We start from the raw sequence: 24,603 nt of genomic DNA, 5'->3' as shown, positions 1-24,603 counted from the left end.
AACTAACTTGAAGGCAACATGACTAGGGTTGCAACTTGGGTCGGTTTTTACCTGACCTGCGTTAATCCGACTCAAAAAATCGTGGATAGGTTTCAAAGAGAGAGGGTTTTGGGTCGGGAAAATTAGCCCACACCCTATCAAAACATATCACTGAGCTTCGCAAGCATTTTGGTTTTTTTAAAAGGTAATTTACATCTCTATATAAAGATATTTTGGTTCATTTATGTGTCAAAAAATCTACCATGGGTATTTTGGTCACAAATTGATGGCATGGTGGCATGACCTCATTTGCAAATTAATTTCACTCAAATGTGATAACTATTTGTAAATTGTCAAACTAGAAGACTGTTTTTACAAATAAAGCAAAGTTTTTACGGACTTCTTTTATAAAACCCCTTAAGTAAAATCCTTCAGTGATGTGGTACCCTGAGAGCCCAACAATATCAAAACATTTCCCTGAGAGTCACTTGGGACATTTTGGTCTTTTTACGCATCAAAAAAAAAATCTACCATGGTCATTTTGGTCAAAAAGTTATGGCATGACCAGATTTGCAAAATTCACTTAAATGTGATGACTCTATTTGTAAATTGTCAAACTAGAAGCCTGTTTTTGCAAATAAAGTAAAGTAGAAGACTTCTTTTGGAAAGCCATTCAAAACAAAAAGCAGACTTTTTTGAAAAAAAACCACTTAAAAATTTTCCATCCCATTTCTATTCATTCCTTGTCCCCACCTCATTCCAATCACTTTCCATTCCGATTCCTGCCTTGACCGTTTGATGGTTATCTTTTTAGGGAAAAATACAGATACACCCCTTAGCTATTTGACATTTTTACTTCTAACCCTATAGTTTCGAAGTCACCAACCACACCCACACAATACAAAGTCACTATAGTTAGTCAAGTTAACTGATATTTTTCGTCTTTTTCTCCAGCTCACACTTAAGAAAAATGCGTGGAAAATCACTATAGTTAGTCAAGTTAGACTGCTTTTTTCGTCTCTTTATGCATCTCACACTTAAGAAAAATGAGTGGCCAATCTCTCTCTCTCTCTCTCTCTCATGGACCTTTATATGATCTGATCATAAAACCCAATCTTCATTTGGTTATGTGTTTTCTTCAAGTCTCATAGTCTCTCTTAGAGCCGAGCTGACCGGAAGCCATGGCGGTTGGGCTAGCTGCGAAGAGCGAGACCAGGAGTTACAATGGCAGAATGACCTCATTTGTCATCCTCTCTTGTATGATAGCAGCCACGGGAGGAATCATCTTTGGTTATGACATCGGAATTTCAGGTCACTAACAATCCTTTTCTTCCCGTGATTTTAATTATTAGTGGGTCATATTGCCTTCTTATCTTCACAACTAGCACTTGATCCATTAATGCTTTTATTGAATCTATAAATCGCATTTTTTCTATACTACTATTTGAAATTTAGAACCCTTAGGCCACGTTTGGCAATCATGAATTGTTTTTCCATGGAATATTAGTTTCTCAAGTGGAGAGAGGACTAAGGGGTGGGAGATGAAGAGACTTGAGATTGCATGACTTAGGAGAGGGTAAAGAAGTGGCTAAAAAGCAGGCAAAAATAAATTGTATTTTGATTAGAGATTTTCTTTTCACTATTTTTCATTCTTTTCTCACTCTCTCTCACCCATACCCTCTATAGTCACTCTTTTTCCTTTTTTTGTAGGTAAGATGGGGTTTAACAGGGACCCCTACCAGTTTATTAGATAAAGAGAAATATTTTACATCCATGGGTATGAAACAAGCAACCAGTTACTCCAAAAGCTTAAGCTATTGGAGAAGCAATATTTAATCTTTTATACTTTTAACACTTCCCCTCACATGTGGCCCCTCTTGTTAGGGTTGGCCTGCATGTGTCACATGTGGCTCCTCTGCCCTCTTTTGGGTTTGGCCATCATGTGGATTTTTCCTATCAAGGAGGTTTGAACCCAGGATGTTTGCTCTGAGACCATGTGAAATTGCAAAAGCTTAAGCTATTTGAGAAGGTATTATTAAATCTTTTATACTTTAACAATGGGAACTAGATCCATTTAAAAAAAAAAACAATGGGAACTAGACATCATCCCTAACTTGGAAACATAAGAGAATGAGATCCAAAATTTGGGATAGATAAAATACAGAGCACTAAGCCTAACAGTTAAAACCGCTCAATATTCTTAGTGTTACATAATCGGCCAGCTTGATGGGAGCATGTTGCGATCTTTGGGAGCGTCTTAGGCAAGGAATGCTGGGGGTATTCTTTCTTTGGAACCTGTCTACCTCACCTCCTTAGCCCTCTGTCACCAATTGATAAACTAAAATTCCATGGAAAAACATTATCATAGCAGCCAAACAAGGCCTTAATTTAAACTTTTTGATATAAAATTCCCTTCCCCAAAATTTATTTCCGGAAATAAAGTTTACTTCTCTTACAATATTTCAAACAGTACGTTTTCATTGAATTCTTAAAAAAAAATATTAAGGTGGGGTCACTTCCATGGAGCCGTTTTTAAGGAAGTTCTTCCCAGAAGTATACACCAAAGTGAAAGAGGATTCAAAAATCAGCAATTACTGCAAATTCGATAGCCAGCTCCTAACGGCATTCACATCGTCCCTCTATATTGCCGGCCTCATCGCCACATTCTTCGCCTCATCGGTCACACGCGCCTTTGGACGCAAGCCGTCGATACTAGCTGGTGGTGCGGCTTTTCTCGCCGGTGCTGCTCTTGGAGGAGCCGCACTCGATGTCTATATGCTTATATTTGGCCGTATTTTGCTTGGAGTAGGGGTCGGATTTGCAAATCAGGTAGACTAATTTTTTTTTTTCTTTTTTGAATGTTAGAGAATTGAAATAATAGAAAAAAAAGAAACACGGGGAGAACCCAAGATTGACAGAAAAGCGATACAAGGAGCAAAAAAAGATCAAGGAGGAAGAAAATCGAAAACTTGTAACTCCTCACTTGAACCCATCCTGAGCTAGCAAATCAGGTAGACTATTCGGTCACTTGGGTATCTTTACTCTGAAAATTGCCTGAGATTTACTAATGATCCCTTTCTTATTATAATTGCATTAATTAACACTACGTACAAACAGAATATTCCACCACATCGAGGTCCCAATTTTCGCTTCATCTTAATAGTGTATTGTTTTCACGTTCTTAGATATATCCAGGCAGGTTTGGCAACCATGAAAGAGTATTCCATGGAATATTTGTGGGGCCAAGCTGTGGGAGAGGGGCTCGTGTTGAAAAGGTGGATTTGAGGGGAGCATGAAAAGGCACTCAAGACATGAAAAAAATTGTTCTAGCCAAGTCCTTCCCATGTGGGCGGTACATCAAAAGTACTGCCCTTGGTATTTGATCCGACATAAGCCTCTTAAAAGTGAGGTGCTGTTAGATCAAATAGCAAAGGTGATACCGCCCACACGGGGCTCGATGGTTGGGTACCATCTTTTCGATGCCCAACCCTCAAGACCCGTGTGGGTGGTACCACCCTTAATAGTTGATCCTACAACAACTTACTTTTTAAGAGGCTGCTCTTGGATCAAATATCAAGGGCGGTGTCTCTTTTCTATGGGACCATCTACCAAGTTGTCAAAGCAACTTTGTCTGAACATCTACCAAGTGGCAGAAACTACAAGGTTTTAAAAAAGAAGGAAAACTCTTCCAAAATGGAACTCGGTTTGGTCATTTTCCAAACTCTGATTTGGTCATTTTCATTCTTCCAGACAAAGACGAAAGTGAAAATGACCGCCAATTTGGTTATTCACTCTTTTCAGCCTTTGGTGGGGTTGGAGGTCTCTCCTTCGGTTTCTCATTCACATGTCAAAACATAGAGTTTCGTCTTTATTTTCCACACAAAATTCCATTTTGCTAGCAGCCTCGAGAATAAGGAGAACACTTCCAAAACCGGATTTTGTTTGGAAAATAAAGATTAAAGTGGAATTAACCAACAATTTAGTCATTTCCAAAATGTTTTCTAAATTTTGTAGGAATTCAAGTTCAATTCCTTGTCATCTTGCGCATGTGTCACACCATAGGGTTTTGTCCTTATTATTAAAATGAAATCTCCGTTTTCCTAGTAGCTAGGGGTGCAACTCGGTTCGGGTTGGAACGGGTTGAGGCCAAACCTAACCCAACCCGAGATAGTATTCCCTCAACCTTAGGGTCATAGAGCCATCTCGTCTAGCGCTGTTCGCATGGCCTATGGCCTGTGACTTGGTCTATCAATGTAATATGTAATAGTCATGCAAATGTATATGTTGTAGTGGGGACGTAGTCAGTATTAAATCCGAACCCACCTCGTCTCGTTGCGTTCTCAAAAGTAGTCTCTAATAGCACATTTGGTTGCCACTCCCCGCCAAGTGGGTAGGTTGCTAAAGCTCTTTAACCTGAGAGCTTGGTTGGCCATCGAGTAGTGCATATCCTAGTAGGGATTCCATTCTAGTCAACGGGTGATCGGGAACCCTTAGGAGTAGTAATCCTTTTTGGCTTAGTCCTATTGTAACTTGTTCAAGAATGAGCAATAAAGATCAGTATTTGCCTATTCGTGTGCACCATTATTTTGTGCTTGCATGCAAACTTAGCATTTATCCTTCTGCTTGTTTTGTAGGTTTGATCCTCACAACCTTGTTAGGCTTACTTGCTTGTTGTGAGATAACGCAAGTGCCGCACGGACTTCGCTCCCAAACCGAAGGTCCGTCACACTAGCCTGACCCAACACAAGCCTCGGGTTGAGGATGACCAACCCTAACCCAACCGCCTCTAAATCACTCAACCCTGACCCAATCCATCTAACTTTTTTTAAATCGGGTCAGGTGGGTACAAGTTAACCTTGGGCCAAACAGAAAAATACATGCGATAAAATTAGAGGATGACGGAGGTCGGATTCGGGTCAGGTTGCCCAAGGCCTCAACGCTAACCCAACCGTAAATAAAATCGGGTCCAGTACAAGGATATGGCAACCCGAGCCAAAATCGGGTTGAGTTCGTTGGGTTCGAGTTGAGCCCGACCCCAGTTGCACCCGTACAAGCAGTCCTCAGAATAATGATATGGAAATTGATTTGGAAACCTCACCGTGGAAACAGCTGTTGTAAAATATGCAATGTTGTGAAAGAACCAACTACTCCAAAAGCTTATGCTGTTAGAGTTGGTGTTATTTAATCATTTATGCTTCAACAAATTAATGTGGCATGCGGGAATTTGTTCGTTATACCATCGGTTAGGAAGCCGGTTTCTGTAGCAAGACTGTTGAAAAAAAAACTACTAATCGCCAAGCTTTGTAAAAAGCCTAAAATACCCTTTTTAAAAAGAACACGTAAAACCCCTTCATTTTTCTTCATTTATACTCCTTTGTTTCCCTCCTTTTCTCGTATTCGATCCTCCTTTACAACTGTTCAAGTCTCTTTGCTTCTTTTATTTTCATTTTATTGTAATTTATTGGTATTTTCAGGGAGGAAGAAGACGAAAAAAACCATATAAAAAACCCCAAGATATAGCAAGAAGAAGGAAAAGGAGAAGGGTAAAGAGAGAATAAAGAAAGAAAAATACTAGAGGGGAAAAAAAAAGAGGATTTAAAAAAAAAAAAACTCCTAGAAGTAGAAGCAGGAAGAGAGGAAAAAACTCTGAAAATCGAGCAAAAAAATAAGAAGAAGAAGTAACTCCACCTTGGTTCTATAAAGACAAAAGAGATTTCACTACAGTTGTTAATTACTACAAACCTCTACAATGAGACCCAAATTTTTTTAGTTTTTTGAGGACCGAATGAGTCCAAAACTGATTATTGTACTCAAAATTACGTAAATTTGAGTCTACTATTCATTTTTGGTCTCATAATTGGTTCTAAAAATCCAAGCAAATTGTGCCTTAAGGAGCTGACGGCTTAAGCCCTCTTTGTTTTGGATTTTGAGAATCAATTGCGAATCCAAAACTGATAATTCGGTTCAAAATTAAGTTTAGGCACTGTTTTGGATTTAGAGAGCTGCTTGTTAGTCCAATACTGATTATTGGACTCAAAATTAAACGAAAAGTCTAATAATCGGTTTTGGATTCAGAATCATTTCTCTAAATCCAAAACAAATAGGGCCTTAGTTTCTCTACAGTCCAACTCTCAACTTCCACAGTTTTTTATGTATCTCATCCATATGATCCATCTTCACTTTGCAGTCAGTCCCGCTATATCTATCAGAGATGGCTCCGCCACAGTATAGAGGAGGAATCAACACCGGCTTCCAGGTTTGTATCGGCATAGGAGTTCTTTCAGCAAACCTCATCAACTTCGGAACCGAAAAGATCAAAGGAAATTGGGGATGGCGAATTTCTCTCATGATGGCCGCAGTTCCAGCGTCAATCTTAACTCTCGGCGCCCTTTTACTTCCAGAAACTCCCAATAGCCTCATCACACTCAACAATGATCACAAAAAGGCCTTGGCAATGCTACAAAAGATCAGAGGCACCTTAGATGTCCAAGCAGAGTTTGACGATCTCATAAACGCGAGTGTGGTTTCAAAGATTGTAAACCACCCATTCAGAAAAATCATGGAACGAAAGTACAGACCTCAACTAGTAATGGCAATTGCAATCCCATTCTTCACACAAGTAACGGGAATCAATGTGATTTCCTTCTACGCACCACTTTTATTCCGAACCATCGGTCTCGGAGAGAGTGCTTCTCTCATGTCAGCCGTGGTGATAGGACTTGTGGGCACCATTTCAACCGTCATGACGATGATGATGGTAGATAGATTGGGGCGGCGGTTTATGTTTATGATAGGAGGAATTCTTATGTTGATTTCACAATTGATGGTTGGAGGAATAATGGCGGTGAAGCTCGGTGATCATGGTGGTTTGAGTACGGGCTATTCTTATTTGGTTTTGGTTTTTATCTCTATATATGTTGCTGGTTTTGGGTGGTCTTGGGGGCCACTGAGTTGGTTGGTTCCAAGTGAAATTTTCCAGTTGGAGATCAGATCGGCCGGGCAGAGTATAGTAGTGGCAGTGAGCTTTTTATTCACTTTTGTCATTGCTCAGACGTTTCTATCTATGCTATGTCATTTTAAGTCTGGAATCTTCTTCTTTTTCGGAGGATGGGTGGCGGTGATGACTGGATTTATCTACTTTTTATTGCCGGAGACTAAGAACATACCAATCGAACAGATGGATCGAGTATGGATGGAGGATTGGTTCTGGAAGAGGATTGTTGGAGAGGGAGACAATGAGAGGAAGTTAGATGGGGCAGTTGTGATGGGATAAATCTTGTATTTCACTGCATTACAAGTTAAAAGTAGATGACAAACACAAACAAACCCAGTTCTTTAGATTATGTAACAATCTCTTTTAAAGCTCTCGCTAAATTTCAATAAGAAGAAACAGTAATAAAGAAAGATGTCACATATTGAAGTATAAGTTAAGAAAAAGAGAAATTATATGATGCCCAACCGTCAAAATAAAGGGTGGAGAGAGACAAACCCCCTCTCCCTTGATTTTTAATCCAAGGGAAAGCACCGTTTTTTTGTCTCCTTCCGCCCTTTACATTTTGACGGTCGGGCATCATATAATTTCTCTAAGAATAATATTCTAACAAAAACATTGAATTCCCCCATGCTGAGTCTGCTAACGGTTTAAAACCAAGCAATTTATCAGACTGTGTTCCTTTTCCTGAAAATAATTAGGATTAATAACATTTATATCCAATTATCTCAAAAAGTGGATCTATTTATGGAGACCATGAGGGCATCTTCAATCATCATGCTCTACCTCTCCGTCAGTGCTGCCACCATATTTCTAGCACAATTGTCCGAGTTGTCCGCTCACTTCTAACAATCAGTATTAATGTGATAGTAATCCTTGCATTGATAACATTGCACGCCTCCTAAGAATAGTAGTGTAGCCTCTAAATTGTTGTAAAAATGGCGTAGGAAAGTAAGAAGCACTATGGTATTGTCTTCTTTCCTCATTTTTCATCAACCTTATAGAGGTGATCCACAAGCCAATTGAACACCATCATATGTTCTAAAAGATTCTCGCCTTCCTATATCGTTAACCAAGCATTTCGACATATAAGTATTGTTTCAAATAAAATGGTTCACCAAGCATTTCGACATATAAGTCTTCTCGAACTTCTACCATAATTTAAGAAAAGATTCTTCTTTCATAACTTGAACATAGTATTATCATTAAGACACAATCAAATAGTGTTAACTATAGACATCACATTTTTGCCGGGCCTAAATTCCCAAAACCAAGCCCAATTGTGAAAAGAACTGATTTGAAGAAAAATTCCCTTTTGCAAAGGTTTTAGAAATTTTTTAAAACCCAGACGGTTCCCAAACTCCCATATGCACACTGGATTTGAAATTTCTACTCTTCTCTTTCGTCTTTCCGAAAAATGAAAAATTACAAAAATACCCCGTTTTGGCATTGGCACCCATTTAGTGGCGCCACCCAAATTCCAAAAAAATTGTTTTCCCAAAGGGACTTTCTTTTTCCCTTTTAAAAAAAAAATTAGTGATTAAACTCACATCAACTCGTCTTCGTAAGGACTACTGCTTGGGAAAATCATTTCAAAACCTCCAATTTCGAAAAGACACCCCATGCTTTTGTCTCCTTTAGAAAAAAAATAAATCTTTCTTTGATTTTTGTCAAAATAAACAAAAAGAAAGTCTTTTGGATAAAAATAGAGCCAGTTCCCATCCAAGGGGTATTTTGGAGACCTTACAATGCTTCTTTAGGGAGCAATGAATAGGACCAGGTAAAAGAAGAGATGAAGACCATTGGAAGAAAGGAATAAAGAGTTAGGATGGAAACACACTTTAGGGTGGCTAATAATAGAAGAAGGAAGGAGGTCAATCTAAATCATCCAGACCACCTTTTGAGAGGGCGGTTAGGATCAATACAAGCAGTTGTCGTGGTTTGTTAATGAAAATGAGTACTGGGCGAATCTTAGATACAGAAATGGAGTGCTCTAAAATGAAAGGTGGAGATCTAACATCTCCAGGCTCTTGATCCTAGCCTGAACAAAGATTAAGACCCCGCTCTGTACCTTTTGGGAATTGATACCAGTACAACCTTGTTTAGAAGTTGCCTAGGTTCACTTTGCCTTACTTCAATTGATTTCCTTGTCAATTCTTTTGTGAAATTACAAGGATCCCCGCTTTCATGTTAGTATAAGATAGTCTTGTTGGATTCATTTAAATCGGATTCCCCTTATGTATCAGTGTTAAATTGTAATAGTTTGGAGGGTTGTTTAGTAGCATGAATTGAAATAGGTTTGGTGCAATTATTAGAACAGTGAAATGCCCATACCAAGGCTTTTGTAGGCTACTAAGAATCAGTCCCACCTACTTTAATAATCGCATACAATTGCCTTGTCTTTTCTAGCATCAATTCTTCTTCCCTTAGCTTGTCTGGGAGTTGAAATGGTTGCAGACAATTGTTGTAATCCTAGAAGACAAGATTAGTATGTGACATTTTGAGAACATGGTCGTGGTGATATCATTCCCTTAAGATAATACTAGAGGGTCGATATCTGCACCACTATATTCTGATAATGGCACCATTGTGTTGTTTTACATTTATCAGCATTAGTGGATATTTCACATACATAGCATGTTATTAACATAATCCACATTCAAATAGATAAGTGGATAATAACCCTTGTAGTGTCAATACCAACATGGGGTAGTGCAGATATTGATAGTGTGCTATTGATATTTCCACTACTATGCTTAATAATGAGACAAACTCGCACCTTCTTCCATTATTTAATTAGCCTTCAAAGGCTACTGCAATTCCAAATGAGCTCTCAAGAGCTGATTAAGGAGGAAGAGTCAAGTTGGGTTCGTGCCATTGTTAGGATATGGTATAGCAGATGTCAGTAGCCTTCTTCTTTTTTACAGTTCCATCTCCTCTTTGCAGGCATAAAATCTACGATTGGATTGGAAAAAGCAAAAGCTTTGGGCAATTTGGCGAAGAAAAAGCTACTCGAATGAAGGGCAGAATTAAGACAGATACAGATTAAACTAAAGATATTTAGCATAACAAATATTTTGTTCTTGGAGATAATTTCATTTTTATTGAGTTATTGATATAAGGGAAATATTAAGAAAGAAGAGAAGACAAAAAATCCTTATTTCTTTTCTTTGAACTTCTCCCAATGAAAAATCCTTCAATTATCAAATGAGAATAGAAGGAATCATACTTTCATACAATATCTTAATTGAATTATAAGGAAGGAGTGGAATAAAGAAATGCATGTTAAATGCACCTATAATGGTGTTCAATTATCAGAAACAGAATTTCCAAAAAACTGGTTAACAATTGGGATCCAGATAAAGATCTTATTTCCTTTATGTCTGAAACCTTGGCGGGGATCAAAACTACAATTTCATCATAGTGATCCAATGAAAAACCTTTAGCCGAGCGTTCTTGTCATCTGAACTTACACTTAAAATTGTGATCTGCATCCCTTTTAGTCCTCTTAATAATAAAGAAAGCAGTGAGAGTAGAGTTCTTATCAGAATGTAGTAGTGTCTATGTTAGTCTTCTCGGCCGACAATAATGGCACCACCATGCCTTGATAATCTCTCCTACTCGGCTAACATTTCACTTAGCTTGTGTGTCTCACAAAGTCACAATAAGAAAATTTGGTTAGGTTTTCCTTTTCATTTGTCTTACGAATCTGAATGGCATCTTGTTTCTTTAAAATTTTAAATTGGTAGGATAACTCTTTAGGTTGATTAGTTTTAGTTGATTGGCGGGTCAGTATTAGTAAGCCTTAATCTTGTGGTCGTGCCAAGTCTTCTTGTTTCCCCCCTTCCTCTTATATTGTATGCATCTGTTGGATTAAATATCAAGGGCGATGCTTTTGAGGTACTGCCCACACTGACGGTTTCTCGGTTTATGAATCTCAGGTTTTCCCATAAATACCCGACCCGACCTGACCCATGATAATTTCTCGGGTAGGTAGGGTTGGGTTATGGAAAATCCAACCCACTTGACGCGAGTTGCAACTCTAGTTTTAAGTGTTTCAGTATGCTGGGATACTAGGTTTGGGCTCATTCAGAGAGGCCCACCTTGTTATCAAGTTTGAAAAAAGGGAAATGATATATTCGCCCCTTTGTCTTCCTTGGGCCACATGCTTGTAGTGTAAAAGGGCAATCATAAATACCCTAGAGCTAGTTCTTCTAGAGTGAACTAGCATAGTCTAGTTTCTCTATTTTTTGGTACGAGAACCATAAGGGTGGCCCAGGGAAAAAAGGGGAAATATGTCACTTCCCCTTGAAAAAATGGGATCAAACCTTGTTGGATGGAGCTCGGCTGTCCGACGTACCCCATCATTGAAAGATTTTACCCAGTGCTCCGTTTGCTTGCTTGAAGTTGGGTGGGAGATTAGTAGAAGAAGTGGTCAAAGGGGAGAAGACAGGCATGGAAGATTGGGAGAAGAAATGCGGAAGATTGGTACGGTGATGTTTGGTTACACGGCAATCCGTGAGAAGTTAGCGGAAGATGTAGGGTGCCATTACCAAAATGAAGGGTGGAAGAGAGAGAAAGGGAGAAAAGAGAATAAGACAAGAACTTCTTAAGATCTTCTCCTCAAATTCCACCAAAATGGTGAAATTTTGAGAGAAGATTATAGGGGAAACATCTCTGCCACGTAGGCGCTACCTAGGGTAAAAAGCAATAATGATGTCTAGAAGTTGTCTAGTGGTCAAAGGTCCAAATGACAACCAAATATGCTTTGAGGAGATCTTTGGAAGATCTCAAGCATTTGAAACTCCTACAATCCCCCCAAAATGAGCAACCAAACAGAGCATAGGATTCCCAAAAGAATTCTTCTACTTCGCTTTGTTTGTAAAGGGCAATGATATTCTCACCCCCATGCAGTACTCATTCACCCCCATTTCAAAGTGATTCGACGTCAAAAAACTAGCATTAAAGTTGCCCACTGTTCACGGTATAAGGGGCGAATACGTACTGCAGAGGGGGTGAAAATATCATCTCCCTTTGTAAAAACAGTCTTCTAGTTTGACAATTCACAGACAGTCATATCACATTTGAGTGAAATTTGCAACTGCGATCATGCCATCAGTTTCTGACCAAAATACCCGCGGTATATATATTTTTTACTCGTAAAGAACCAAAATGTCCCTATATAAAGACGAAAATGACCTTCTAAAAAGACCAAAATGCCAGTGAAGCTCAGTGACATGTGAAACTCAATGATATGTTTTGATAGGGTGTGGGCCCAAGACCAGCACGGTTTGAACCCTATCCATGATTTTTCTTGTTTTTTGGGGTCGGGTTGATGCGAGTCATGTAAAAACTAGGGCTGCAACTCGGGTCGGGCAGGTCGGGTTTTGGAGAACCCAACCCTACCCACGATTCCCAAACCCGGCCCTACTCATGATAAATCTCGGGTCGGGTTTTTTCACGTTGACGTAATTTTTTAAAGAAAACTCTTGTTTGGCAAGGCAACTCAACTCATAGAAGCAGAAATTACACTCACATTACACTTGAATCATAATTACATTCACATTACACTTGAATCAAACAATGTTGTAATTACAATCAAACAATGCTGAATCAAACACTTGAATCAACTCAACTCATAGAAGCAAAAATTACACTCACATACTATAATAGTGCATGCGTGGGTTTTCACTTTTAACTTTTAACTAACAATAGAAGAAAAAAATGCATACTATAACTTATGTAACTCAGGTCGGGTCGGGTCGGGGCCCTTCAAACCCGGCTCGACCCGAGATTCATGCGGGCTTTTGGATGCTCAACCCGGCTCGACCCGAAACCTGAGAAACCTGAACCCAACCCAAGCTATTTTCGGGTCGGGTCGATGCGGGTCAGGTAAAACCCGGCTCGAGTTGCAGCCCTAGTAAAAACCGACCCAAGTAGCAATCCTATTCATCCCAAGTCATATTGCCTTCAAATTAGATTTCTCCTTGCATCTCATACTCGGAAAAATAAAAAAGTGTGATTTATTTTCGGTTAATCCTCCTTTATTTCTGAGTGTGTGGATGAATTTGCTCCAAGTAAATCGTATATTGCCTTGTGTGGAAAGCCTGTTTCAGCGATAAATGAGTGGGCTTGTCTTGGATACTCTTTGGCTTCTATTTAGTGGCTTCTATTTAGTGTATGAGGTCTTCTTTTCAGATCAGATGGTCATTTAAGGTAAGTTTACCAACCCGTTCCATTGGGTTTGAGCTGGAATTGTGCCTATATTAATGAGCCACTAGGGGATATATTCGTCTCTATCTTCATTTCACACTTTAGAAAAATGCACCTTTATATCCTCTAATCATAAGCGGGTGAAGCCCCATTACATTTGGTTATGGGATTTCGACAAGTCCTATAGTCTCTCATAGAGCTGAGCTAACCAGAAGCCATGACGGTAGTACTCACCGCAAAGAGCGAGACAGGTCATTACAATGGCAGAATGACCACCTTTGTGATCCTCTCTTGCATGATGGCAGCCATGGGAGGAGTCCTCTTTGGTTATGACGTTGGAATTTCAGGTCTCTCTCACTAACAATTCTTTTGTTCTTGTAATTTTATTAGTGGATCTTATTGCCTAATTATCCTCATGTCACATTTGTTTGGTTAATGTTTTTATCCAATCTATAATTCCCATTTTTCAATACTACTATTTGAAATTTAAAACCCTTAGGTGGCAACAATGAATTGTATCACCATGGAAGTTTCTCAAGTGGGGAGAGAGGGCTAGGGAGGGTATGAGATGAAGAGAGTCAAGAGGCATGAGATTTCATGACTGAGGAGAGAGTAAAGAAGTGGCTAAAAAGCAGGGCAAAATAAATTGCATTTTGATTAGAGTTTTTCTTTTCTTTGTTTTTCAGCGTTTTCTCACGCTCTCCTCATTCATCACTCATGTCCTCTCTAGACACTCCTCCCACCCTCCCTAGCCCTATCTCACCACTTGATAACCTAAAATTCCATGGAAAAAAAATTTCAGGGTGGGCAAACATGACCTTAATTAAGACTTTGGATATCAAACTCACTCCCCTAAAAATTATTTTCATAATGTCGAAGTACAAATGATTAAATAACGGCAACTTTAACAGCTTAATTAAGCTTTTAGAGTAATTGGTTGTTTCACATGGTGTAGACACCCCATTTTGACCGTGCCCTAAACCTTCCAATTTTGTGTAAAACCCCATCAAATGATTGAACTAGGGTCCCAAACTTCACCCTAGGCTAGCTTAGGATCCCAGCTAGGTCCCTATAAAATTTCGTCGAAATCCGAGCGCGTTTGCCTAGCGAACGGTCTGAGACAGTTTCGTAGTACAAGTTCAGAAGGGGGTTGAATTTATCCTGAGAGGGGGTTGAATTTGCATGGAAAAGTCGTGCAAGGCCGAATAAAACAAATATTGCGGGCGCGCCTTATCTACTTTCCGCGCGCCCATCAAATAGGGGTGCCAATATCTGCAACCTATTTTTCATATAAATATCAGGTTTTATCGGCAGAGAGGGAGAGAGAGAGAGAGAAATCCCCAAACCTACCTTCTCCGAGGGGATCTCCGGCGAGCTCCGATCCAAACCTCCGGCCGTGCCTCTCTTCCTTTTATTATGTCTAGATCCGAACCTTTCATCTCCCTTTTCTCTCAGATCTGCTTCTTTTTTCCTACAGATTTTGATTTTCTAATCCGATCGGAGGGTTTTCTCTCAGATTTTCTACATTTTCAAACAAATCTTCGTTTTCTCATCAGATCGGAGGCAGAAAAAAAAGGTGATTTCCCCTTGCAAGGCTCTAGCGGTGGTGAAATTTAAAGGAACACAGAAGAGAGAGAAAGCCGATGAAAGAAAGTAGATCTCGCCGTTCCTTTCTCCGATCGATCTTCTCCGGCCAGATCCACCGGAGCTCAGCCTCCGGTCATCTTCTCCGACAATTGTTTGCCGGAATTTGCTGATAATACTATTTTCTTTGTTCAAATCATTTTGAATTTGTGTTATTCTTCTCAGAAATTTCGATTTTAGGGCTTCTAATCCCAAACCCTAGCTATTTTCTTCTTCCTACTTCAACCCCTATTCTCCAGCAAGGATCATCTTCTCCGACCATTCACCGGAGCTCTGGTCGACATCTCCATCGCAAGATAGAGAGAGAATAGCAGAGAGAATAAAGAGTAGGAAAGAGAAGAATTGGTCCTTTTCTTCAGAATCTGTGGTTTTCTTTGGCGAGGCTGCCGAACCTTCAATCCTCTTCTTTGTCATCCACTACTCTGGTAATCTACATCGTTTAGCTTTGTCTTCGTCAGCAATTCAGGTATTTTTCTTCATATTTTAGCTCTGACTAGTATTAAAATTTCTTCATCTACGCTATTCAATGCTTAAATTACGATCCGATCATAATCTGATATATATTTTTTTTAAGAATGCCCTGTTAATTGCATAGGATTCGATCCTAATTGCTTTGTAGAGGAATGTTGATTACTTTGACAGATGATTCAAGAATAAAAAGGGATCAAACCATTGAAATACTGTGAAGTATTCACTGCTTGAATTATGTAGAGACCAGTTGATAAGAATTTTTGAATGATTATTACCTTTGTATTATGGAAGAAACTGTTTTTTCTGCAAATGAATAGGTTCAGGTGGTGCTGAATTTGTTGTTGATTTTTTTTATGGATGTAAGTATCAAAATAGAGCATGGCCTGCACTATTGTTCCTATCGTGTTTTATTGTTTCTATCCTGTTTCATTTGGTGTTGATAAAAGTCATCATGGATTTATCCAGTATTACATTGAAAATGATAAGCATTTCTGGCTTCGATCAAGTCATCTTAGAGTTTCTGGTTATTGCAATGATGTTTAAGCGGATGTCTTCATTAAGTCTTTAATGTTGACATTATCTAATTTCATAGCTTGAGTTTTCTTAATTCAAAAGTTACAGTTTTCAATGAGCTCGCAAATCTTTTGGAAAGTGAAATAACCTTTGGACATCACAAAAAGATAAGAGGCTTAGGTTATAATATTAAAACATAGAGAAGCTGATATCATTCCCTATGTAGTCAGTTTTAATTCATTATGGGAAAATCAGCTCTGAGTCATTTGAATGCTAAATGACAAGATAGGCTAGCTTGTTAAGTCAGATGAATTGCTTTGAGAAAAATAATATGATGAAGTAAGCTTGTGGCAGTGATTTTTTTTTTAGTATTGGATCATGTGATTTTTGTTCATGATACTCTATTTTAAACCATGAGTTTTAGTGGTTGAAGATCTTGATGCTTGTTCCAAAAAGTTTTTTCTGATGGAAGAAATTTCAATATATTCAGATCAAATGCTTCTTTGGTCTTTAAAATGTTAATAAGTAGAGTTTCACATGTTTTCATTATTTCAGGTTATTGAAATCTTTCAAGGTTAAGTTGGTAGTAAAAGGTTTTATAAGGTTAACATATGAAGATTGCTTAGGAATTATAAAATATTCATTTTTTTAGAATAACTGGCTGTAAAAGGGAAATACGATATTGATGTTATGTCCTTATCCTTTGAGAATTAATATGTATAGTGTTAAAATAATTTTCTTTGCATTGATTAACCATCATTATGTGCTATTTGATGTGGTTTATGTTAACAGTGACTTGCCCAGGGTGCAATAAATTGACTTGTCTTGGTTTAAATACTCTTGAAATACTGCTTTATTATATGGGCTATAATGCATTGTTTTGATCATACACAAATACATGTCACCACACCTGTTATGTAATGCATAAATAGACTGAGTGGTTGTTCTATGTGTTCTTTTTTTTTAGTTCCCCAGAGTTGGCCTTTATGTTTGATTTTTATTTTATTAGAATTTGGTATTCGTATTAGGACTATACCTTTTAATCTGTAAGGAATTCATCTGTTTAGGCATAAGGGCGATGAAGGCGATAGCACAAGCCCATCTTAAAGGGGAGAATTACTAAGTCTCAGTAATACCCTCTCCCTTCTCTTTCTTTCTATAGAGACTTCTTAGCCCTTTTCTTGTAGGGCGATGAAGGTGATAGCCCAAGCCCATCCTAGGAGACTTGCCCAGTCTTGCTAGCATTTTTCTCTATCTCATCTCTGTGCCTAGGAGACTTGCCTAGTCTCGTTAGCAATTTTCTCTATCCTACCTCTGTGTCTAAGAGACTTACCCAGTCTCATTCTCTTACTAAACCTCCTCTTTGTGCGTCGTTTGGTTTTGGGAGAACACCCTACTCGGCTTGGCAGCATACCCCTACCCTTATGGGTATTGGGTTGCACATTTGTTGCACCCTAGGGCTAGGCAGCTGTCCGGCCCAACTGGGTGTTTTTTCCTTTGCCAAATATGCACAGGGTCTCTTTTTTTTCCTTATTACTTGTGAGCTTTATTTTGGTTTGATAGTCCACTAGCATAGGAATCCGTCCTTAGTCTAGAGAGTCAATTCTCTTGTTCAGGAATCAAATTCTATCATCATAGGGGTTAGGATTTTTTTTCCAACCTCTCATTGAGTCATGTGTTTTTATCTACTCTTGCAAGGTATAGGATGCTGTCCAACCCTTGCAGAGTCGTGTTTCTGTCTTTTCCCCCCCGCAAAGCATAGGATGCTGTCCAACATTTGCGGGATATCGGGAGCCTGTCCTCCCCTTATGATGATAGGGATTTGTCCTCTTGTGTCAAAAACTCAAAAACATTCAAAAATTTCAAAAACACTTGAAAATTCAAAAAAAACATCTAAAAACCAAAAATCCTCAAAAATCTGAGTCTTTTTAAGAGTAGTTAGGAAATCATTTCCGAACTACGTTGGCTTGATCCCTTTCCATAGGGTATGTAGTGCAGCTTGGGATCCACATCCCAGGTCCAGCCAAACCTTTCAAATTAATCATTTCAAAACTTCCAAAAATACAAAAATTCTTCAAAACCTTTTCAAAAAGATCTTCCCCTAGAGTTAGGAGTCTGTCCTAGCTATTTAGGGTGTTTTAGAGTTAGGAGTCTGTCCTGATTTGTATTGATATGGTGTGTCTTATCGTGTGAGTGTCCTTAGAGTTAGGAGGCTTCGAGTCCATCGGTTAGACACTTAGTCGAACCGATGGCTAGACTAGGAAGCATATAGTCAGCCCATGGTTTTCTTTAGGATGTACAGCCTAGATACACAGGATGTAGGGCCCACCTGCATTAGCTTAAGGATAACCAACTTGCATTAATTAGGGCATATAGAGAGTCCCAAAAATCACAATTCACATGAATTTAAGCAATTGTACAAAAAACTTTAAAAATCAGTCGAGTCTAGTGGAATCGAGTCTAGAATAGCAGTTCTAGATGGTTAGGCATATTAGTTTAGAATAAGGCATCGAACTACGTTGACTCCGATTCTTTCCGAGGCCGGGATACGTAGAGCAGCTGGGATGGACGGCCATCTTGGTCCGAGTCAGGTCGCATTAGAGTTATGACTCATTTTGTCCAGTCATGTATAGAATTGAATTGTGTTGTGTGTTTTGCTGTGTTTTCTTTCTTTCATGTACAGATCCTATACATTTAACTGTAGCATGCATGTGTTTGCACACCAGAACTCAGACACCAATTAGGTATGACACTCATAACCTAATTATTCTTAGGCGACACTTTTTTCATTTCTTTTATGTGTGCTTATTATTCATCTCCGAGACATGCATGATTAGATAGACGTCTTCTCGGAGATATTCATTCCCATTTCATATGACTTTCGCCCAAAACTCTTCAAAATTATTAAATAAATGGCATAAGAGACCAGGTGTTTGCACTTGGGCGGATGAGGTGCTCTTTCGACCTTCCGAATTCGTAACCAGGCACGAACCCTCTTTTTATAATATCTGGTTATCCGTTGCAACAGAGCATAGTATGGGATCCTTGGCCCACTTCCTTGGATGGCGACTCTTCTTTGTTTAAGGTACGCCTCGAATCTGGGCTAGTCCCCGAATCGAGAGGTATCTCACCTTTTATATCGCCACTCATGCTGTGAGAGGCACTTCCTCCGAGAGTTCCTTGGTAGAGCTCTCCGTTCACGTGGATGATCCTGGGACAGATTTCGTGTGGGGCACGTCTCCCGCGGCTCTCTCTCAAGATCGGGGTCCACACATGGTAACAGAGCAATTGTCTCACGGCAAGTTCTAGGTTCAAAACCCAACAATTCCTTGATAGTAAAAATTCATGTTTATGTCGAACCCAAAAGAAAGAGGAATTGAGGGTGAGCGTTGAAGTATAAATGATTAAATAACACCAACTCTTAATAGTAGTTGGTTGTTTTACAAAGAAATACGTTTTTATTCTCTTCACAAGACGCCAAATAGTTTTCATTGAATTCTAAAAAAATATATATGAAGGTGGTGTCACTTCCATGGAGCCATTTCTAAGGAAGTTCTTCCCAGAAGTGTACACCAAAGTGAAAGAGGATTCAAAAATCAGCAACTACTGCAAATTCGATAGCCAGCTCCTTACTGCGTTCACGTCGTCTCTCTCTATTGCCGGCCTCATAGCCTCCTTCTTCGCCTCGTCGGTCACAAGTGCCTTTGGACGCAAGATGTCGATACTCATAGGCGGTGCTGCTTTTGTCGCCGGTGCAGCTCTTGGTGGAGCCGCACTCAATATCTATATGCTTATCTTTGGCCGTATTTTGCTCGGAGTAGGAGTCGGATTTGCAAATCAGGTAGACTATTCCGTCACTTGGGTACCTTTACTCTGAAAATTTGCCAAAGATTTACCAATGCCCTTTATTATAAGGGCAATGGTATTTTCACACCCCCAACATTACGCATGCGCTCCCCTTATAACGTGATTTGACGTCAAAAAGCGTCAAAGGCTGCCACATACCCTCCTTTTTTACGCCAATTCACAGTCAAGGGGTGCGAATTATCCTAATGGGCTCCCTGATTAAAACTACGTACAAACAGGCCATTCAAAAGAACATATATGAACAGAATATTCCACCATATCGAGGCCCCCTTTTTTCGATAAATCTTAATTGATATAAAGGGCATTTTTGGCAACAAGGAAAAAAAAATATTCCATGGAATATTTGTGGGGTCGCGAGGTATAGAGTTGAGAGGACGGAACTGAGGGGAGGATGAAAAGCCCCTTAAAACAAGGAAAAAAAAACATGACTTGAAGTCGCGGAATATTTTACTGGGAAGTGCTGCTATATTCACCCCCTTGTCTTTCCTAGGCCACCCCGTCTTCTGCACATCGTGCACGTTTAGCACAAAAAACACATTAGGGTCCACATTGTTTGGGTGATCTAAACCATTCATTTGTTGGGTCTTGTCGTAGATAGGATTTGCCGTACAATTTGTGGAGGTTAAAATGGATGACACAATATAAAAACCGTTACGGGTCAGAGAATTATGATGAACCTATGACGAAGATTTTCTGGGAAAATCCTATCCACGTCAGGACCCGTGGTTTCACCATTTAATACTTCGTTTAAAACTTTGTAAAGCAAAAAAAAGTTCATTCTTTTAGTAAAATGTTTAAAAAATGCGCTTTAAACACATTTTAAATGGATTAAACACATATTATTACCAACTTTCCAATTTATCCCTGCTATATTTTGTAAATTATAAAATTTTATAACATGGCTTGAAGACAAGAGGCAACAAAAACAAAGCCGAAGGCTAAAACATTTACCCATGAGTTTCACAAATTGACGTAAAAATATCCCCACAATATGAAAGAATTCTGTAGGTCTCCCAACGTGAACCGTGTGGGATGCTCTCAAGCTTTTCCGAGTCTGTGTATTACATATATAGATACATTGGTTGAAACAGTTGGATCTATCAATTGAGGTGTTGTGTGCAACTCGGGCCAGTTGAGTCGGATTGAGGCCAACACGATCGAGGACCCAAAGCCTCAATCCTACCTGAGCCTCAGGTCGAGGTGGGTCAACCCTAGCCCAACCCGCCTTTAAATCTCTCAACCTTAACCCAACCCGTCTAACCTAATAAACCGCGTTGGGTCATATTGGGATTGGGCTGGCTAGAGGCAAGTAGTAGAAGTTTTTTTTTAAAAAAAAACCTATAATCGTAAGATTGTAAGATTTTAAAAATGCAATAAGGGCCCATTTGGATGCAGAGAAGATTTTGATTTGGATTTCTCACATTTGCAGCCCTTTTTGCATTGTAATTTGGATCCAATCAAATTCTTGGATTTCCAAATTCAGCAACTGACAGTGAAAAAAATTATATTTCCAAATAAGTTGTGCAAATAAGAAAATGGAAATCCAAAGATCTGGGAGTTTCCTTCACCCTCTTTGCTCCTGAACCTCTCTCCTCCATAGGAAGTATGCCCTTCCCTCTCTCTCTCCCTCAACATGAGCTGCCGGATCTATTCATTTTGTATTCAAAACTCAATTCCAAATCCAAATAAAATATATGAGGTATCCAAACGGGCCCTAAAACTAAGAGGAAGAGTTGAGGTTCAGTCTGGTCAAGATGGCCAAGGACTCAACCCTAACCCAGCCCGAAATTAAATCGAGCTGGATTTTCCCAACCCTAACTAATCCCAACTACAGCTGAAATCGGGCTGAATATGTTGTGTTCAAGTTGAGACCGACCCAAATTGCACCCCATGTGGCACTCTGATCAATTGAGGCGTTTCGCATTGATCTTGGGCATATTCCAATGGACAAATCTAGGGTTGTGTGTTCAGACAATCTAGATCGTCCATATGATGACCACAAACACGGCTGTCCAATGCACACATGTTAGAAATAACACCCTTTTTTTGTTTGTTTGGTAGATAAGTTGGGGTTATGTAGGACCCTTACCGTTGTATTAAGATAAAAAGATATTACAATCAAGAGTACAAACACCAACCCTATCCCTAGATACAATATCTAAAAGATAAGGGTATAAAGGATCCAAGATGATCCAAATTCTTCTAACTAACCCATCACACAACTCTCAACTTCCAAAGTTTTTTTCTTCTTCTGTATCTCATCCATATGATCCATCTTCACTTTGAAGTCAGTCCCGCTATATCTATCAGAGATGGCTCTACCACAGTACAGAGGAGGAATTAACATCGGCTTCCAGGTCTGTGTCAGCATCGGAGTTCTTTCCGCGAACCTCATAAATTTCGGAACCGAAAAGATCAAAGGAGATTGGGCATGGCGAAGCTCTCTCATGATGGCCGCAGTTCCAGCTTCAATCCTAACTCTAGGTGCCCTTTTACTTCCAGAAACTCCAAACAGCCTTATAACACACAACAGTGATCACAAAAAGGCCATGGCAATGCTACAGAAGATCAGAGGCACCACAGATGTCCAAGCAGAGTTTGACGATCTTATAAACGCAAGTGTGGTTTCAAAGACCGTAAACCAACCATTCAGAAAAATCATGGAAAAGAAGTACAGACCTCAACTGGTAATGGCAATTGCAATTCCATTCTTCCAACAAGTATCTGGAATCAACGTGATTGCCTTCTATACCCCACTTTTATTCAGAGCTATTGGATTGGGTGAGAGTGCTTCGCTCATGTCGGCCGTGGTATTAGGACTTGTGAGCACCATTTCGACCGTCATGACAATGATGATGGTAGATAGATTGGGGCGGCGGGTTATGTTTATGATGGGGGGAATTCTTATGTTTATCTCACAATTGATGGTTGGAGGAATAATGGCGGCGAAGCTCGGTGATCATGGTGGTTTGAGCACAGGCTATGCTTATTCTGTTTTGGTTTTGATTGCCTTATTTATTGCTGGCTTTGGGTGGTCTTGGGGGCCACTGGGTTGGTTGGTTCCAAGCGAAATTTTCCAGTTGGAGATTAGATCGGCCGGGCAGAGTATAGTAGTGGCAGTGGGCCTTTTGTTCACTTTCACCGTTGCTCAGACTTTTCTATCTATGCTCTGTCATTTTAAGTCTGGTACATTTTTCTTCTTTGGATGCTGGGTAGCGGTGATGACCGGATTTGTTCACATGTTATTGCCAGAGACTAAGAACATACCTATCGAACAGATGAATCAAGTCTGGATGGAGCATTGGTCCTGGAAGAAGATTGTTGGAGAGAGAAATAAGGAGAACAAGTTAGATAAGTAGAGATGGGTTCAAGCCTATGAATGTGAATGGAGTAAGATTGTAATTCTCAAAGAAGTAAAGATTTATGTGTTTATCACTCTGTTACTAGTAAGAAGGGGAAGACAAACACATACCAACCCGCCCCTTTTAACACAACGCAGCAATCTCTGCTAAGCTTCTGGCTGAATTCCAAGCAGCAGTAACAGTAAAAGATAGCACATAAACAAGAATAAGATTAGAAGCGGGCAAAGGAAACACCGCCATTGTTTCTGCCAGATAAAAAGAAGTCGGGTTTAAGATATAGGGTTTCAGAAGCAGGCTTAAAGTGCATGGATACTGACTAGCGTTCTTGGTCCATGCTATACATGGGTTGTAAAACAGTGGCCCACTCCGTCAAAACAAGAGGTTTAAAATAGTGGCCCCACCGCATTAAAAATATGGGGCATGATCCCCCCTCCGCTCTCTACCAACAACGTCATTTGACGTCAAAAAACGTTAAAGTCTGCCACAATTCAAGTTACAAGGGGGGCGCAATATCCTACAGGGGGCGAAAAGTTATCTCCCAAAATATGAGGTATAAATATGGTGGCACCCACCCTTTGCATTAATTTGGTGGAGATGGTGGGCCTTACCTAGACCTGGCAAACGGGTGGGCCGGGAGTTTCACCCAACCCGTACGGGTCCGGGTCGTACGGGCAGGGTAAAAAATGACCCGGAATTCTACAGGTCACAATTTGGTGAACCCAGACCCCACCCGTAAGGGGAGGGTGGACCCATGGGTCACCTTTTTTTTTTTTTTTTTGTTGTTGTTTTTAATCCCACAACATAATTGGATGATCCAAGCCATCCATGTGATGCACCGTAACGTAAATAGGTTGTATCAAAATAATCATTTCCATATGATGATCCTAGCCCTCTGATCTATGGAGGAATTGAATTTTATTATTTATGGAAACCTCTATAGATTGGAGGGCTAGGATCATCCTATGGAAATGATTATAATTTGGTGGGTGACCTATTTACGGTGTGTTCCATCACATGGATGGTTTAGATCATCCTATGAAGTGGTCAATACAGTACTCTCTGATCTAAACATTTAGATCATCCAGTTGGGCCGGGTCAGGTCAAATTTTAAACGGGTCATGATTTAGTGACCCGGACCAGGAAATTACAGGTAGACCTGTGGGTCCGGGTCACTTTTTACCAGGCCTATGTGGGTTTGAGAGGTGCTGGTAGGACCCACTCCATCAAAATATGGATTTTTTTTTAGAAAAGCAAAGTGGGTCCCACTCATAGGATGACCCAAACCGTTCATTTGTTGGACCACAACATAAATAGGTTGTACCTCGTAGATCATCTTCATAGGATGATCTTAACCCTTCGATCTATAAAGTTTTCTATAATGTGCAGTCCCTCTACAGATCGGAAGGTTAGGATTGTCCAATGGAAATGATCTATGGTGTTCAGAGGTTTCTACAGATTGGAAGGTTAGAATCATCCAATAGAAATGATCTATGCTGTACATCCTGTTTGCGTTGTGGCCCAACAAATGAACGCTTTGGATCATCCTTTGAAATGGGCCCCACC

General features: G+C 39.7%; 2 protein-coding genes across 2 annotated transcripts; both read left to right on the top strand.

Moving 5' to 3' along the window:
• The first annotated feature begins 1,022 nt into the window (after positions 1-1,022).
• On the top strand, positions 1,023-7,383 carry LOC143884977 (hexose carrier protein HEX6-like). The gene is made up of 3 exons (XM_077388880.1): positions 1,023-1,290; positions 2,486-2,808; positions 6,167-7,383. The coding sequence occupies exons 1-3, from the start codon at positions 1,161-1,163 to the stop codon at positions 7,250-7,252; spliced, it is 1,539 nt and encodes a 512-aa protein (XP_077244995.1). The 5' UTR covers positions 1,023-1,160; the 3' UTR covers positions 7,253-7,383.
• Positions 7,384-13,354: 5,971 nt separating this feature from the next.
• Positions 13,355-23,037, top strand: LOC143882840 (hexose carrier protein HEX6-like). Its single transcript, XM_077386242.1, has 3 exons — positions 13,355-13,530; positions 19,330-19,652; positions 21,967-23,037. The coding sequence occupies exons 1-3, from the start codon at positions 13,401-13,403 to the stop codon at positions 23,035-23,037; spliced, it is 1,524 nt and encodes a 507-aa protein (XP_077242357.1). The 5' UTR covers positions 13,355-13,400.
• The last annotated feature ends 1,566 nt before the right edge of the window (positions 23,038-24,603 follow it).

The sequence above is a fragment of the Tasmannia lanceolata genome, unplaced genomic scaffold, assembly GCF_043159265.1.
Source record: "Tasmannia lanceolata isolate RefF3 unplaced genomic scaffold, GAP_Taslan_0.1 ptg000008l, whole genome shotgun sequence".
Lineage (NCBI taxonomy): Eukaryota > Viridiplantae > Streptophyta > Magnoliopsida > Canellales > Winteraceae > Tasmannia > Tasmannia lanceolata.
Note: the sequence above shows the minus strand (reverse complement) of the source record. Positions and strands in the feature narration are given on the sequence as shown.

What these genes read in the sequence shown, in the direction of transcription:
- LOC143882840 (XM_077386242.1), top strand. Translation starts at nt 13,401, where the DNA reads ATGACGGTAGTACTCACCGCAAAGAGCGAGACAGGTCATTACAATGGC. An exon ending in TTATGACGTTGGAATTTCAG is followed by an intron (nt 13,531 to 19,329) that starts GTCTCTCTCACT and finishes ATATATATGAAG; the next exon opens with GTGGTGTCACTTCCATGGAG. An exon ending in GAGTCGGATTTGCAAATCAG is followed by an intron (nt 19,653 to 21,966) that starts GTAGACTATTCC and finishes TTCACTTTGAAG; the next exon opens with TCAGTCCCGCTATATCTATC.
- LOC143884977 (XM_077388880.1), top strand. Translation starts at nt 1,161, where the DNA reads ATGGCGGTTGGGCTAGCTGCGAAGAGCGAGACCAGGAGTTACAATGGC. An exon ending in TTATGACATCGGAATTTCAG is followed by an intron (nt 1,291 to 2,485) that starts GTCACTAACAAT and finishes AAAAATATTAAG; the next exon opens with GTGGGGTCACTTCCATGGAG. An exon ending in GGGTCGGATTTGCAAATCAG is followed by an intron (nt 2,809 to 6,166) that starts GTAGACTAATTT and finishes TTCACTTTGCAG; the next exon opens with TCAGTCCCGCTATATCTATC.